At 40.0% G+C, this 15,817-nt stretch overlaps 1 protein-coding gene and 1 pseudogene across 1 annotated transcript; one reads left to right on the forward strand and one right to left on the reverse strand.

Annotated features, from left to right (window-relative positions):
- Window positions 1–3,091: 3,091 nt before the first annotated feature.
- LOC115416342 (beta-mannosidase-like) lies at window positions 3,092–7,499 on the reverse strand. Its single transcript, XM_030130091.1, has 2 exons — window positions 7,328–7,499; window positions 3,092–3,409 (listed from the first exon to the last, which is right to left on the reverse strand). Exons 1-2 carry the CDS (start codon window positions 7,448–7,450, stop codon window positions 3,092–3,094), a joined length of 441 nt encoding a protein of 146 aa, XP_029985951.1. The 5' UTR covers window positions 7,451–7,499.
- Window positions 7,500–11,957: 4,458 nt separating this feature from the next.
- LOC115416344 (uncharacterized) lies at window positions 11,958–15,548 on the forward strand (annotated as a pseudogene).
- The last annotated feature ends 269 nt before the right edge of the window (window positions 15,549–15,817 follow it).

The raw sequence follows: 15,817 nt of genomic DNA on the forward strand, positions 1-15,817 counted from the left end.
ATTAAATTATGAAAATACTTACTTTTATAAACTATCCAAACAAAAAACATGTGAATAGCCTGAAAAATGTAATTTCTCAAGGAAAATCAGTGCAATTTTAACAATATTCTGCCTCAACGTATCATTTGTCCATGTGCATTATGGATCAGATCTACAGACACTAAACACTGAGGAACAGGCAGAAAACTGTTCAAATTGTGCTGAATTTTCTTTAGACATTTCAGGTTGTTCACATTTGTTCAGGTTATTCACATTTTATTGTTACAGGATAGTTTGAAAATGTAAATATTTTCATAATTTAATGTTATTTTTTTGCACTAAAACAAAGACATACATTTGAAGTTGTCATTATTTATAAACATAATGTAATATTATTTTTTTCACATCAAACTGAGAAGAAAATATGAAGTCATTCTTTTTTGTAGGTTATTCTGCTGGTATTATTTGACTGTGGATCATATTGGTCTGTATGTGGAACCGCAACTAAAATGAGTTCTACAGCCTTGACTGTGGAATTTTTACACTTGGCAAATTCATCCCAGGGGTCGGATCAGAACCTTTGGGGGGACGCATCTGGCCCCCGGTCCACATGTTTGAGACCCCTGGTTTATCAGGACTATATTTGAAGCCCCATCACATACTTTTATGTGTGTTTCTGAGTTTGTTTTTTGTTTGTTTTTTCTATTCTCAACAGTAAATATTGTGCCTTGTACATTTGTCTGACAGCTTTAATTACTACACAAATGAACATTCATCACCATTTATTATACTGATTTAATAATTTATCCCCATTTATTATAATATTGTCCTGCATTTTTCTGTGTAAATCATGTATTTTTTTTGTATTTATTTAATTCGCTGATCATGTAGAAGTTCATTAAAGCTCAGGGTAAATTTAAACGTTATCCAAACAGAGAAACCTGAATAAAAAGTGACTTATTTTAGCAAAATCTACCATTGATTTAATTAAATTTTCACCATTTATTAAATTCTTTTAATGATTTGTCGCCATAGGAACTTCTACATTTAACTTTCTTAAGTGATTTATCACCATTTATTATAATATTATCCTCAGTATTTTGCATTTTTCAGTATAAATCATGTATTTTCCTGTATTTAATTCACTGATCATGTAGATGTTCATTAAAGTTCAGGGTAAATTCAGAAGTTATCCAGAGAAAACTGAAGAAAAAGTGACTGTTTCAGCAAAATCTACCATTGGTTTATTGCATTTTTCACCATTTATTATATTCATTTAATGATTTATCACCATATTGACGTTTATTTTTTTTCTACATCTTAATTTCTTAAGTGATTTGTCACCATTTATTATAAAATTATCCTCTGTATTTTGCTTTTTTCAGTATAAATCATGTATTTAATTCACTGATCATGTAGATGTTCATTAAAGCTCAGAGTAAATTCTAAAGTTATTATTTTAAAACAGAGAAAAAACTGCAGAAAAAGTGTTTTGTTTCGGGGTTTTTTCCAGCAAAATCCATCATTAATTCTACATAAAAGCAAGCGTCTATAACCACTGTCATTGATCCAACTCCATAGGTTTTACTGGTGAATTAATGTTATAGAAGATGACAGTGTTTCCATGGTAACTACGGAGCCTCTGGTTTTACTGTACTTTAGTCCAGTTTAACTACATTATCTCTGATTCAACCATTAAATACTTTGGTTTTACAATCTTTTAGAGTTATTTGAATAAATTTTAGTCTGTTTTAACGTCTTTTAGTTTAGTTTTACTATCTTTTCTACTGGTTTTACCAAGTTTTTGTCCGTTAAAACCATCTCCTAGTTTGCTTTTACTGTACTTTAGTTGGGTTTAGACATGTTTTTAGTTTGGTTTTATTATATTGTGGTTAATTTTTTCCACCTTTTAGTTTACTTTACCATCTTTTTTTGACACTTAGTTTTTATTAGTTATCATTGTTTCATACAGAACATAAACAATCGGCAACAGATAATGATCACAATCTAATACTAATGATAATTTAGGTTACAGTTATGAAATCAAGTTAACCAATTCATTTCATTTTTAGAGCAGCACTTTATATATTTCACAGGACTATGAGACAAACCACCTATTAACTGTATTTAAATAAACTAATCCATTTGCCCTTATCTTATTATGTAAAGTTCAGCATAAATGTTTACTTTACCGTCTTTTATTCTGGTTTTATACTTTATTCAGTGACTGATACAGTCTGTGGATACATGGTGTCGATTCATCAGGGGTTTTGGTACCACACTGACCTCTGCTGATGACAGTTTGGAATATCAATACTATATAAAACCAATTTAGAACTCTACAAATTATATGTAAGTACAAAAATAATAAATAAACCATGACAGTGCCTCTATCTAAATCTCATAATTAAGGGTGTAAGAAAATATCGGTTCTGCAATATATCATGATATTTCATTTCACAATACTGTATCGATATTAAAAAGTACTGGATCGATATTTTTTAGGTATTTATTCAAATGCAGATATGGTGGAGGTTTGTTTTTCTTTTTCTTTTTTGTTTATATTTTATTTATTATTATTTAACACTCTTTTATTAAATCATGATAGTTCCTTACAAACCAAGTTGCCCACCTGTTATTTCAACCAGCCCACCTTAATATGACCAGCCAGAACCAGCCCTGGTGAAAAGACACAATAATATACTTGAAGAAATTTACCTTCATGTTTTTGTTGCTGCTACATTTGTTAAAATTGGTCTAAAACTAACTTTGTCCTATTTTAAACGTTATAAACTAAGTTAATCACCGATTTATTCCAAGCTAAAGAAATTCAATGTATATTTGACTGAAATAACGATTAAACTGTAATGTCTGTAAAACAGAATTTCAGTTTGAACACAGGAACATTTTGTGATATAACATTAGATCCTGTTGTGATCAAATAAAACGTGTTTAGTATTTGTCCAGATTTCTGTTATAATTCAATTCTTCAAGGAAATAATCTTTAAAAAAAAAAAAAAAAATTTAAACAGTATCATGATATATTGTGATATATCGTATCATGATCCTAGTATTGTGATTTGTATCTCCAGATTCTTGCCGATACACAGCCCTACTCATAATCTGCCTCTTGGTTCTGCGCTCTGACTTTAAACCTCCTGTCTCTTACTGTGATGTTGGCTTTTCGGAGCCCCTCGGCGTCCTTCGGGGAACAGAGGAAGTGGTAGTTGGACGGTCCCCGCTGGACGCCGGTCCCGTCCTCCAGGTGGAAGGTGAGCAGGCAGCTGAGGCGGGTGCAGCGTCCACATCCTGCCAGCAGGGCGGCCACCTCCTGCTTTAAGACCACCACAGCGCTGCCGCCGGGTACCAGAACCAGGTCTGACCTCAGGGTGCACACGGGGTCCAGACCAGACCAGGAGTGGACGGACACCTGCAGACGAAGGGACGTCCAGGAGATATTAACGCAAAACTAACAACTGAGGTGAGAGACGATGAGGTTTGACCTTTAGTGTCAGTGTGAAAGTATTTAAAGCAGTGATAATTGGCTTTTTTAAATGGAAATGTATTTTATTATCAGAAAAGAAACTTCAAATAAACTTTTACGGTTTCAACGAGCAAATTAGATTCTTTGACCTATTTTCTAAATATCACAATATCTGTCCAGGATTTTAAACAAAATAATTAAAATCTTTAGAGCATCTTTTCCTAAATTTGTTATATTTCTTTGTTCATTGTGTTTATTTTCTTTATCAAGTACTTTGAGCTGCATTGAGGCTAAAAAAGTTATGTTTTAATTTATGTTTAAGTGCATTTTTTGCAGTGCGCCACAAACACTGTTTACAGTGGAAGTGGGGAGCTGCTGACCTCGACTGGGGATGTTGTCGGGCGGTGGAAGGAATACTTCGAGGATCTCCTCAATCCCACTGCCACGTCTTCCATAGAAGAAGCAGAGGCTGAGGTCTCAGAGGTGGACTCGTCCATCACCCAAGCTGAAGTCACCGAGGTGGTTGGCAAGCTCCTCGGTGGCAGGGCACCGGGGGTGGATGAGATTCGCCCTGAGTACCTTAAGTCTCTGAATGTGCAGGGACTGTCTTGGTTGACACGTCTCTGTAACATCGCGTGGCGGTCGGGGACAGTACCTCTAGATTGGCAGACCGGGGTGGTGGTTCCCCTTTTTAGGAAAGGGGACCGGAGGATGTGCTCCAACTATAGGGGGATCACACTCCTCAGCCTCCCAGGGAAAGTCTATTCCAGGGTACTGGAGAGGAGGATCCGACCGATAGTCGAACCTCGGATCCAGGAGGAACAATGCGGTTTTCGTCCTGGTCGTGGAACACTGGACCAGCTCTATACTCTCCATCGGGTGCTCGAGGGTTCATGGGAGTTTGCCCAACCGGTCCACATGTGTTTTGTGGATCTGGAGAAGGCGTTCGACCGTGTCCCTCGTGGTATTCTGTGGGGGGTGCTTCGGGAGTATGGGGTCCGGGGCCCTTTGCTAAGGGCAGTCCAGTCCTTGTATGACCGAAGCAGGAGCCTGGTTCGCAATGCCGGCAGTAAGTCAGACCTGTTCCAGGTGCATGTTGGACTCCGGCAGGGCTGCCCTTTGTCACCGGTTCTGTTCATAATTTTTATGGACAGAATTTCTAGGCGCAGCCAAGGGCCGGAGGGGGTCCGGTTTGGGGACCACAGGATTTCATCTCTGCTTTTGCAGATGATGTTGTCCTGTTGGCCTCATCGAACCTGGACCTTCAGCGTGCCCTGGGGTGGTTTGCAGTCAAGTGTGAAGCGAGCGGGATGAGGATCAGCACCTCCAAATCCGAGGCCATGGTTCTCGACCGGAAAAAGGTGGTTTGCCCTCTCCGGGTCGGCGGAGAGTCTTTGCCCCAAGTGGAGGAGTTTAAGTATCTCGGGGTCTTGTTCATGAGTGAGGGAAGGATGGAGCGTGAGATTGACAGACGGATCGGTGCAGCGTCTGCAGTGATGCAGTCGCTGTGTGGTAAAGAAGGAGCTGAGCCGAGAGGCGAAGCTCTCGATTTACCGGTCAATCTACGTTCCTACCCTCACCTATGGTCATGAGCTTTGGGTCATGACCGAAAGGACAAGATCCCGGATACAAGCGGTTGAAATGAGTTTCCTCCGCAGGGTGGCTGGGCGCACCCTTAGGGATAGGGTGAAGAGCTCAGTCACCAGGGAGGAGCTCGGAGTAGAGCCGCTGCTCCTCCACATCGAGAGGGGCCAGCTGAGGTGGCTCGGGCATCTGTTTCGGATGCCTCCTGGACGCCTCCCTGGGGAGGTGTTTCGGGCATGTCCCACCGGGAGGAGACCTCGGGGAAGACCCAGGACACGTTGGAGAGACTATGTCTCTCGGCTGGCCTGGGAACGCCTCGGGGTCCCCCCGGAAGAGCTGGAAGAAGTGTCTGGGGAGAGGGAAGTCTGGGCATCCCTGCTTAGACTGTTACCCCCGCGACTCGGCCCCGGATAAGCAGAAGATAATGGATGGATGGATGCATTTTTTGCAACAAAAAAACCACCGAGGGTAATAGTAAAACTACATACACAAAGGAAAAGGCTGTTTGTGCATTAAATTCAGGGTGTTTACAGGGATCAGATGAATATAATAAATATATTGACTTTTTCAAGATCCTTTAACAAATCAAGCATAATTTGGGTCAAACTGTACCTTTTCTTATGCGCATAAATGAGCTTTTTCATGTACGATGGCAAGTGTTATGCATTTCCATGATTGAATCAACATTTTGCAAAAAAACTATAATTAAAAATACAGTATTATGTTTTTACAGAAGAACTAAGTCAGTTTGACAAAAAGAAAATAGAAAATGGGCCGTTTGTGACAGTTAGGACCTCACAGATGAACCTTTGTGATTGTTTAATGACTTTAATATGACATAAATGAAGACAGTAAGACTCTTAAAGGAGTGATATTTTGCTTTTTTAAATAGAATTCTTCCTTTTCCCACATTTCCCTGTGGTCTCCATAAACTGTAAATGCTCTGCTTGGGTCTGAATTCTTCATTCATTCAACTCCACAGGTCCATCTTCAACCCTATTTCTGAGTAATGACACCAGAAAGGTGGTTTGGAGCGCTGGCCCTTTAAATGCACATGAGCCACTTCAGGCCCCACCCCCTCCAGGTTGTCGGCTGTGCTGCTCTGTCCCGTTCAACCAACAACTGAACATTTGAGGTAATGGGCTCCAGGTTTGGACATATTTTCAGTCTGGACTACAACCGCTGCTGCTGACAAACAATTATGGAGAAATACTGGAGAAATGTTGGTCTGAAGTCTGGACCTGATATGTGCAAATGTGGAGACGGAACTAGTTATAAAACGGAACAAATTAAGCAGGAATTAAAACAGGTTGTAGAAATCCACTGGATTTGTGTCCAAATGAATATAAAGATAGTTTTGCAGCAGGTGGAGGGTTCAAATTCAAACTGTATGAACTATTAGGGTCCAAATACACAAAGAAATGAACCACAGACTGAGAAAAGTAGGTTTAGACAAATATGAGCACTTTAAAATATGAAGAGTTAAAGAGTTCAATGTGCAGTAAAACAGACTGTGTCAGTGTTTTACTTTCATATCTGATGTTTTTGATTTGTTTTCCTGCTGCACATGTTTAAGTTTTAAGGCAGGGGTGTCAAACATACGGTCCGTGGGCCAAAACTGGTCGCCAAAGCCTCCAATCTGGTCCACAGGACAAATTTACAAAGCGTGTCAAACTTATTTTAGCTCCAGCTGCCAAAATGTAACAATATTAAGTGTATTTGTAGATCCACTGTCATCTGTAAGTTGCACTTTACGTGTATAAATAATAATAAATAAGATGAGGCATAATACTGATAAAATTACCCTCATTTTTCTTTAGGAATTTCAGGTTGTTCAGGTTATTCACATTTTTATCAAAGGATAGTCTGAAAATGGAAATACCTTCATAATTGAATTTTTTTGCGCTAAAACAAACAAACATTTGCAGTTGTCATTATTTATCAGCTGTTATGTTAATGTTTACAGTGATGCAGATTTTGTCCAATCAGGTGTTTTGAGACCAGGTACGAGGGTTAAATATATGATCGACAGCTGTAATTATTCACTGCTGATGAGATTGTGTCATTTTACCAGGATGAAACTGTATCAGGTTGATCTGTTGCTTATATTAGTATTTTTATTCAAACTGCAGAGAGGGGGTGTGGTGAAAAATTTGGCTTTTTTTTTGTTTTTTTTTCTAATTTCAGCTTCTGGTAAAAGCTCCACTTGATCTGATGGATGTGAAAGCCTAACAGTGATTCTGATGTCGTTGCTGGTTTAGTTGAGAGCTGAACATGTACCACGGCCCTGAGCGTCAGGTCTGGACTCAGGTCTGAAACGGCGTAGATCAGCAGGGTTCCATCGTCCTCGAAGCCGACGGGAAGAACGGCAGCGAAGAAGTCCTGAGCAAAATAATGAAGCATCTTCCACTTCCCTCCAAACTCTGCAGAGAAGGACACATGAAGACCTTTAACCCTTTAACCCCTGAACTCTGATTAAAGGGAAAGGTTCACATATTAATTAAACCCACGGAACAGAGTTGGAGGACGGACGCTGTGTCCACTCAGCGATGGATGACCAGGACGGTGCCGGCCAAATGTCATTGAGCTGCCAGTAGAGGGTGCCCATGGTGCCACCTTTGCCGTCCATGATCTCAGTCTGACTTCTGCGATAAAACTCAGTCTGACCGTTTACATATTTCCAAGGAAAAGTTAGCCAAATTCTATCCGGGCACTGACCCGCTCTGCAGTGGTTGGAAAGCAGATACTGGTTCACTTTTCCACACTTTTTGGACATGTCCTAATCTTCAGAACTATTGGACATCCATATTTACAACATTTTCAAAAATGGATGACATGAACTTTCCACCTTCAGCCCTGACAGCACTTTTTGGAGTGATTCCCCCAAACATTTATATTCCTAAATATTATTTAAATCCTATTGCATTTGCTTCTCTACTTGCACGACGTCTTATACTTTTGAGGTGGAAACAGGAAACCCCTCCCACACATGATCAGTGGATCGCAGACATGATGAGGTTTTTACATATGGAGAAGATGAGATGTACGTTAGCAGGATCAACTGCAGAATTCTATAAAGCATGGCAGCCTTTTCTAAAATTCACAGAAACTTATAAAATGAGCAATGTATCATGACTTTAAAACCAAATCACCACTCATCACCTGGATAACTGTAGGAATGGTACATATTTTATTTCTGTCTTTTTTTTCTTTCTTTTTTTTAATATGAGTATAATTGCTATCTGTTCAGTTTTATTTTATGTATTTATTTTTGCTTTCATAATCTTGATGTCTTCTGGTAAATATATTTACATGTTTATGTTTATATTTAAGTTGGGGGTGGGAACTTGTGTTCAAAAAACAGTAAAAATGTAAAGATTGTATGATGCATCCGTGTAATGCTGTTAAAAATCCACAAATAAAATTATTTAAAAAAAACCTCAGTGTGAGCCTTCACACACTGGGCCTGCATCACCTGGACGTCCAACCACAACACACACACCAGCAGCAGTTTACTACATGATACTGCAGTACTAGTAGATCTCCCATTTTTAACTTTACCCAAATATTCAGGACTTGCAGCTGACATCACTGGTCATGTGACTGTTGTTTACACCGCCATATTGGTAGGCACGCTATCTGGATCCAGAAAGTCACAACTGTTGCTTTATATGGTGTTTTTCTTTGGACTGGTGTTTGCGTGTTTTGTTCTTTGCGAGTATGTCTGCTTGTGATAAAGGCACCATAGATGAGTTTCAGTGTTTACGAACAACAGTGATGCGCGCACAACTCAGAGGTAAAAACAGGAGGACCAGCTCCAGCCGGCTCACATCAGCCGTACACCTCCAGGCTCTGCCCCGGAACTGGTGAACGAGCCCATATGTTGGCTCTAAAACGGTCCATTAACTGTCTGTGTCCAAAAGCCCATCCCATCTTCTCTTTCACGGCCGCAGAATTTGACTTGAGCGCATGGGGAAGGCTGTCCCATAGTAGAAAAGCAGACTGGCACAGACGGGTGGGCAGTATTGTCACCAGCTCCCCGCTGTCGCCCGCCGTAGCTCCCACTGCCACTTCCAGCTGAGGAAACTCAAAGGGGGCAGGCAGATCCACAATCACTCTGTCTCTATAGGTGATAGTCCAGGGGAAGCCCTCCTGGTAGGTTTAAAGGGGTCTGCATCACCGGACCACATGATGACTATTCTTTTTTTCCACGCCGCTAAGCGCAACAGTTACGCAGGCTAACTATACTGAGAAGCTAGGCTAACCGCAGTAATAACTATAAACAGCGGTGGGCAGAACAGAACCACCGCTGCCACCAATGGAACTGAGCGGTCTATCTGCTGAACTTAGACTTGGTGAAAGCTAAGGAATAAACGGCACACAGGAAAAATGGGAGCAACAACAAAAGTGGTGCATTTGTATTTTGTTCAGTGTAAATAAAGTAGGTTTAACACAAACTTAAGTCAAAGTTGAACGTTTTCAACCTGTTGTCTTTTTCCATTTTATGTCTGATATTATTTTCACGTAAAACATTAGATCCACTTTTTCATATAAGATTTAATCCAAAATATTACAGTGAACAAAAACATGTAAATTTGTTCATATTATTCCAACCCAAGTCCATCTGTTTCATAAATATTTATTGTTTAATACATTAATCAAATGTCAGATATAGGCTTAATTATTTTACTGTTTTTGTCTGAAACAGAAAAAAGCTGTTAATTTGTTTGGTTGTTTTGGAAATAACTCAATTTCCAAACTGGACAGAATTAGTTTCTAAATAAATGTTTAATAAACTCGTTAATATCTTTAATCTGGTTTTGTCTGTTAATCATATATTAAAAATTAAACTTTCCTCATTCATTCTTTTTTTTGTTGTTTTTCCATTCAACTTTTATATTTATAGTCATAATTTTTTTTCAACTTTACATAATTTTTGACTTCACTGTGCTGCAGCTGTCAGTAGAAAACCTGGACTGTGCTTCCCTCTAGTGGTTACAAATACAAACTGCAGCTCACTCATTCATTTCTGTCTGTGATTAAACCTGTTTGTGCTGCAGTAACATCCACTTTAACCCTTTAACCCCTGACGTGTCTGTGGTGAGTGTTCTGAATGTACGAGGAATTTTAAATATTCATAACAATTCAACTGTTTGCTCAATAGAAAAAATTTCTAAACGTGCTGATAGAATAGACCTTGTTCTTGCCATAGACTTCTGAGCATGCTCAGTTCACCCCCCCACCACCTATGAAAATAGACGGTTTGGGCTTTCTTTTCACGGTTTTCCTTGTGTGTTTTTTTTTTTTTTTTTTTTTTTTTTTTTTTTTCTGTTGTTTCCAGTGTAACAATTTTCCTTTTTTTTTTTTTTTTTTTTTTCTTTTAACAGACTTTTGTCCGTGGAACTGCTTTATGGAGTTCAACAGGTGTCAAAAAGCAGCTGGACTGATTTAGAAAAAGAGCCCAAAACATAAACTCCTGGGCCCAAATTCAAATCCTTGTTGTTGTTCAGTGTGTTCCAGTCACAGCTGATGTTCAACATCCTAAATCTCTTATTGATGTCCATTCTAGTGCCTTATTTAGTCCAAAACCTGTCAAACTTCAGTTCCTCTCTTTGTCTTTTTCTGTTCTTCCACCTGTTTTGACCTAAAACACACAGTAAAACAAAACCACTGACCAGCACAGAAATACAAAGGTCCATCCAGACCTGATCCTGGACCAGGAGACCAGGGTCTAATTCACCTGTTCAGGTCAAACATGACGTCTGACTAAACTGTGACCATCAGATCAGAGTCATGTGGGTCCAAATGTGGGTCCAGACCACTACTGATGGTCTGACCCCGAACCGGTTCGACCTGTTCACACCTGTTTCAGTGTGAATCAGTTCTCCACACAGGCTGCATCAGGTCTGGACATGAAAACAGATGAGAAGAAAAAACCCTTCAGATGAACCGGTGTGGATGTGAACCTGTGACCTTTGACCTCTGAACAGTTCCTCATCCATCTGATCCACCAGAGGAGTGGGACCAGTTTTTTTGACCCCCAACAGTCCAAGGTCCTAAAGAGAAAAAGGACAAAACCTGTCTATTGTCAGACTTTATTATTATTTTGGTCTATTTGTACTTTTATTCATTATTCCTCCTGTTTTTGCTTTAATATTTCTGTAATATTATAAATGAAGGGTTTGGGTTTTCTGTTCCATTTGTGTTTCAGCAGAAAACAGGAACATTAGAACTAAAACATTCTGCTGACAGGATCATTGGGGTCTCACTGCCCCCTGTAAGGGACTTGGTGGAACAACGTTGCCTAGCGACAACACTGTGGATTTCTAGACACCCCCCCCCCCCCCCCCCCCCCCCCCCCCATGTGTTCATGCAGACTTGGATCATATGAAACATTGAACATATTCAGGATTCATCCTATTTTTACATGAATATTTCTGTAATATTATATATGAAGGTTCAGTAAAAGTTTGTCCGATGTTTCCAAACTAAATGATGGACTGATGTGAACTAAAGTGAACATGTGGTCAAAGTGGGCGGAGCTTTGTGTGTTTCTACTTGAGTCTTTTTCTCTCAGTCGTTCCACAAACAACACAAACCAGTGGCAGTGAATTCATCTGAATGGGATTGTGTTTGTGTGTTTGTGCTTCACGGTGACCCAGATTTACTGAAGCTGCGCTCAGATTCCAACCACGTGGAGAAACCTTCAACTGAATCAGCTGACAGCAGCAGAGGATTCTGGGAAAGGCCAGTGCAGACTCAGTGCAGTCCTGACCAGCTGTGAACACAGTGTCAGTGATGTGTGAATCCCAGTGTCTGTGCATCATTTTCACTGTTAAACCACACTTTGTGTTCTCACATCAACACCTGTGAACGTCCGCCAGCACACAGGATGTGCTCCTCCGTCTCTATGGTAACTGCCGCCCCTCGGCCCCGCCTCCTCCCCTCTGTCAAACCGCACCAGGGTTTCGGCCGAGCCGCAGGGGCTGATGGGTGGTCGTAGGAGCTGTTAGAAAGCAGGTGGCCTTGGTCTGATGTCACAGCTCGTCCTGGTTTGTCCTCAGCTGCAGCAGACGCCGCTTCGGCTCAGGTTCACCAGAGGAAACCGCCACAAATGCTTCTGCTGCCGCCGGCTGCTCTGTGCTGTCGTGTTCAGGTGAGTGTTTCCAGCCAATCAGGAGCCACAACACTCTACCTGCACAAAACGCAGCCACACTAACCTTCATCCACGCCTCTGTTGTCTACAGCACTGGTCCCACGGCAACACAGCTGATTCAGGAGGATGTAACACTGACCAGGAGAGTCGGTCAACAAGTCTCCTTCAGCTGTGGAGGAACTGAGAAGGTAGCAGTGATTATATTTACTGGTACCAGAAGAAAGACACAGAAACATTTAAACTGATTCTGGATATTGATAAAACTAATGGTAACTTATATAAAGGTTACAATCATCCTCAGAAAGATGATTTCTCATCTGTAAATAAAGGTAAAGGTTTTGAGCTGCAGATCCAGACAGTTAAACCCTCTCATTCAGCCTCGTACTACTGCTCCTGTGGGTCTATCCACAGTGATAAAGACGTCTGAAGTCTGTACAAAACTTCCAGATGAAGAAACATCAACCAGCGTTAGTGACAGGAACAGAACAGGAAACCACGGCAACCATCCCATAGTTCAGCTCCATCTCAGACACAAACTAACTGATCTGAGAACAGTTTGAATCCCATAGATTTCATATTATGAAGCAGATTTGACACATTTTAACAGGTTTAATGTTGGAAAAAACGGAGCATAAAAGTCCGAGTCCAAAGACAAACAGGATAAACCTGAAGAGTCATGGACACGGACCAATGTTGGACTCAGAGTGGGACCCATGAAAATGGACAGACAATGAAAACTCTGCTGTGTTTGGTCCACAGTTCAAATGTGAGGATGTGGAGTGAATCCTCTGAGACCATGAATGTGAATCCATCCATCAGTGGGTCCAGATCCAGTCCATGTGGACTAAAGGACTGAGGACCTGAACCACGTTCATCCACAGAGTCAAACTGATGCAGAAAAGACAAAGACAAAACCGTCCTGTTGACGTGGACATGAGACAAACACATCATGGATCTGGAACCTGATCCTGTTCATCATCTGGACACGGTTAGTCCACGTCAGCCCACGGTGGTGGAGCCCACAGGTTTTTGTACCAACAGATTTCACTGTGGTACATGATCTTTGGTTCTGGGACTAAACTGTACGTAACAGGTAAGAAAAAAACATTTAATATCATTTTAGTTGTAAATATGTCAAATGTGTTTAAAAGTCAGTTTCTTCTCTGCTTCAGGTTTTATATGTTTTTATTATTAATGTAAGATGGTAATTATTCATGAGTAAATAAATAAATAATATAAATATAATTTCAATAATAAATACAGTTTAATTATGACTGAATTTATATTTAAAACTATTTCTCTTCAACAGAAATATTCTTATTAAAAACCAAAGTGTGTATTTTTATATTTTGAAAAAAGTGATATTAGTGATGTTCAATCATCTGAGTCATTCAGAAAAAACAAAAAAAACATCTTATACACGATGTGAAAAATACATTACATCATATGTAAAAGGTATTTTTAAAGGTTTATATTATTATTGATCCTAATGATCAGATGACTAGAACGACTTCACCTGTAATTAGTTGTATTAGAAAAAGTGTCGTACAAGTCACTGAAAACCTGTAAAATTAAATGGAAAAGGAAAAATATTTTATGGAATAAAAATAATAAATTCCAGACTCATCTTGTCCACGTTGACACTGTGGACAGTAAACCTGTACGATGATGATACTGTTATTTATACATGACAACAAACCTTAATTATAAATTCATTTAACATGATATAAATTTGGCAAATACATAAATGAATAAATAACCTAAAGCAGTTCAACAGATGTACTGGCCTTTATGTAGATTTTCCAGATGCATCGTGTCTTATATTTTCTTTAAAGTTCTAGCACCTTTTGACAAGACACATGTAAAAAAAAATTATATAAAACAATTATTATATTTAATTTTAAAGTGAATACATACTCATATTTATAAATAATCATGTCCCAATGAAGCTTTGTTCACATCCAGTAGATTTATTTCCAAGGGTTTAATAAACTCTGGGTGTTTTACGTCATGTTCAGTTAATGACAGACTGGACTGAAAAAGTCAGATTTTCTTCAGTTTTCTTTGTTTAGATTCGATTAGATCAGAATGTATTGATCCCTCAGGAAAATGACAGGTTCCAGTAGCAGCACAACAACGAATGTACACATATAAGAATATTACAAAACAAAAGGAAAGAAAAAGTAATAATACAATAATACCAGCACTATAAAAAACAGTAGTGAATAACAGGTAATTACACATAATAAATTAATAATTATATTATATATATATACTTTAATAATAACAGGATAATAATAATTATAATAAAGTGATAATAGTAGTTATTACCACCTTATTGTTACAAGAACATAAGTATGGAAGCATAATAATAATAATAATAATAATAATAATAATAATAATAAATAATAATCTTTGAATTATTCTGAGCTTTGATAAAAAATTACATTATCAGTGAATTAATTGTAAGAAAATCCATGATTTACACTGAAAAACACAAAACACAGAGGATAATATTCTAATAAACTGTGATAAATGACTTGGGAGAGGTTAAATGTCGATAAAAACTCAGTTGTAAATGAACACAAAACTGTGTGTGTGTGTTATGGGTTAAAAACAGAAGTACTGGTAGATTGAGGGGGTTTGTTTGTGTCAGTGTGGGGTCCCGTCCTGCTGGCTCTCATTCATAATGACATGTGTTTTATTGTTGCTTTCCCTGCTGTTCCTCTTCATATTCCCTCCTGGTCTGTCAGTGACTGTGTGAGGACTCAGACCCAGGGTCATCTTCTGTTTGTGCTGCTGATGCTTTCATTACTGGATGCTCACATCAGTGGTGTGCAGTCAGTCCTAGTGCTGCTGAATCTCCTGGGTCGTTCTATAGTTCAGTCACTTTCACATCAGACTCAGTGCAGTGCACAGCTGTCGGCCGCTGCTCACCGTGTCCACGTGTCCACCTTCAGGTGATCGGCCGCTGAAGCCCGTGGTGACGTTACCAGGCGGCGTCCACAGCCACCTGGACGGGAAGACCTCCCTGCTGTGTGTGGCCTCAGGCATGTTTCCTCCTGAGGTCCGGTTCTCCTGGAAAAGACAGAAGGGCAACGGAGCTGTGGAGGATCTGCCCGACGCTGAGGGAGAACAGCTGGAGGTCCAAGAGTCTGGACGCAGAACCGCCATCAGGACCGTCCATCACAACCACCACAGCTTAGATAAATACTGGTGCATGGTCCAGCACGAGGGGGGGGGGCGGTGATGGCCCAGACCCAACAAGGTGATGAAGGCTCTGGACTGGCTTCAGCTGTGTTTCAGCTTCAGGTGTGTTCAGACGAAGCACGACAGAAGCACTGACACAGATCTGATTTGTGTTTCAGAGGTTCCAGCTCTTCCATCAACCCCGACAGTACCACCGACTCCTGGTCCTCCTGGTCCTCCTGGTCCTCCTGGTCCTCCTGTTCCTCCTGTCCAGCCCTGGGACTCCCAGCGTCTGTCTTGTCTGTTTTACTCAGTTCTGATAATGAAGAGTCTGCTTTACTGCTGTGGACTCTGTGTAAGGAGTCTAATGTAGAACATCCACCTGCTCCACACAACCATGGAAATATATATACATATAATGCAGG

This window comes from Sphaeramia orbicularis, unplaced genomic scaffold, assembly GCF_902148855.1.
Source record: "Sphaeramia orbicularis unplaced genomic scaffold, fSphaOr1.1, whole genome shotgun sequence".
Classification (NCBI taxonomy): domain Eukaryota; kingdom Metazoa; phylum Chordata; class Actinopteri; order Kurtiformes; family Apogonidae; genus Sphaeramia; species Sphaeramia orbicularis.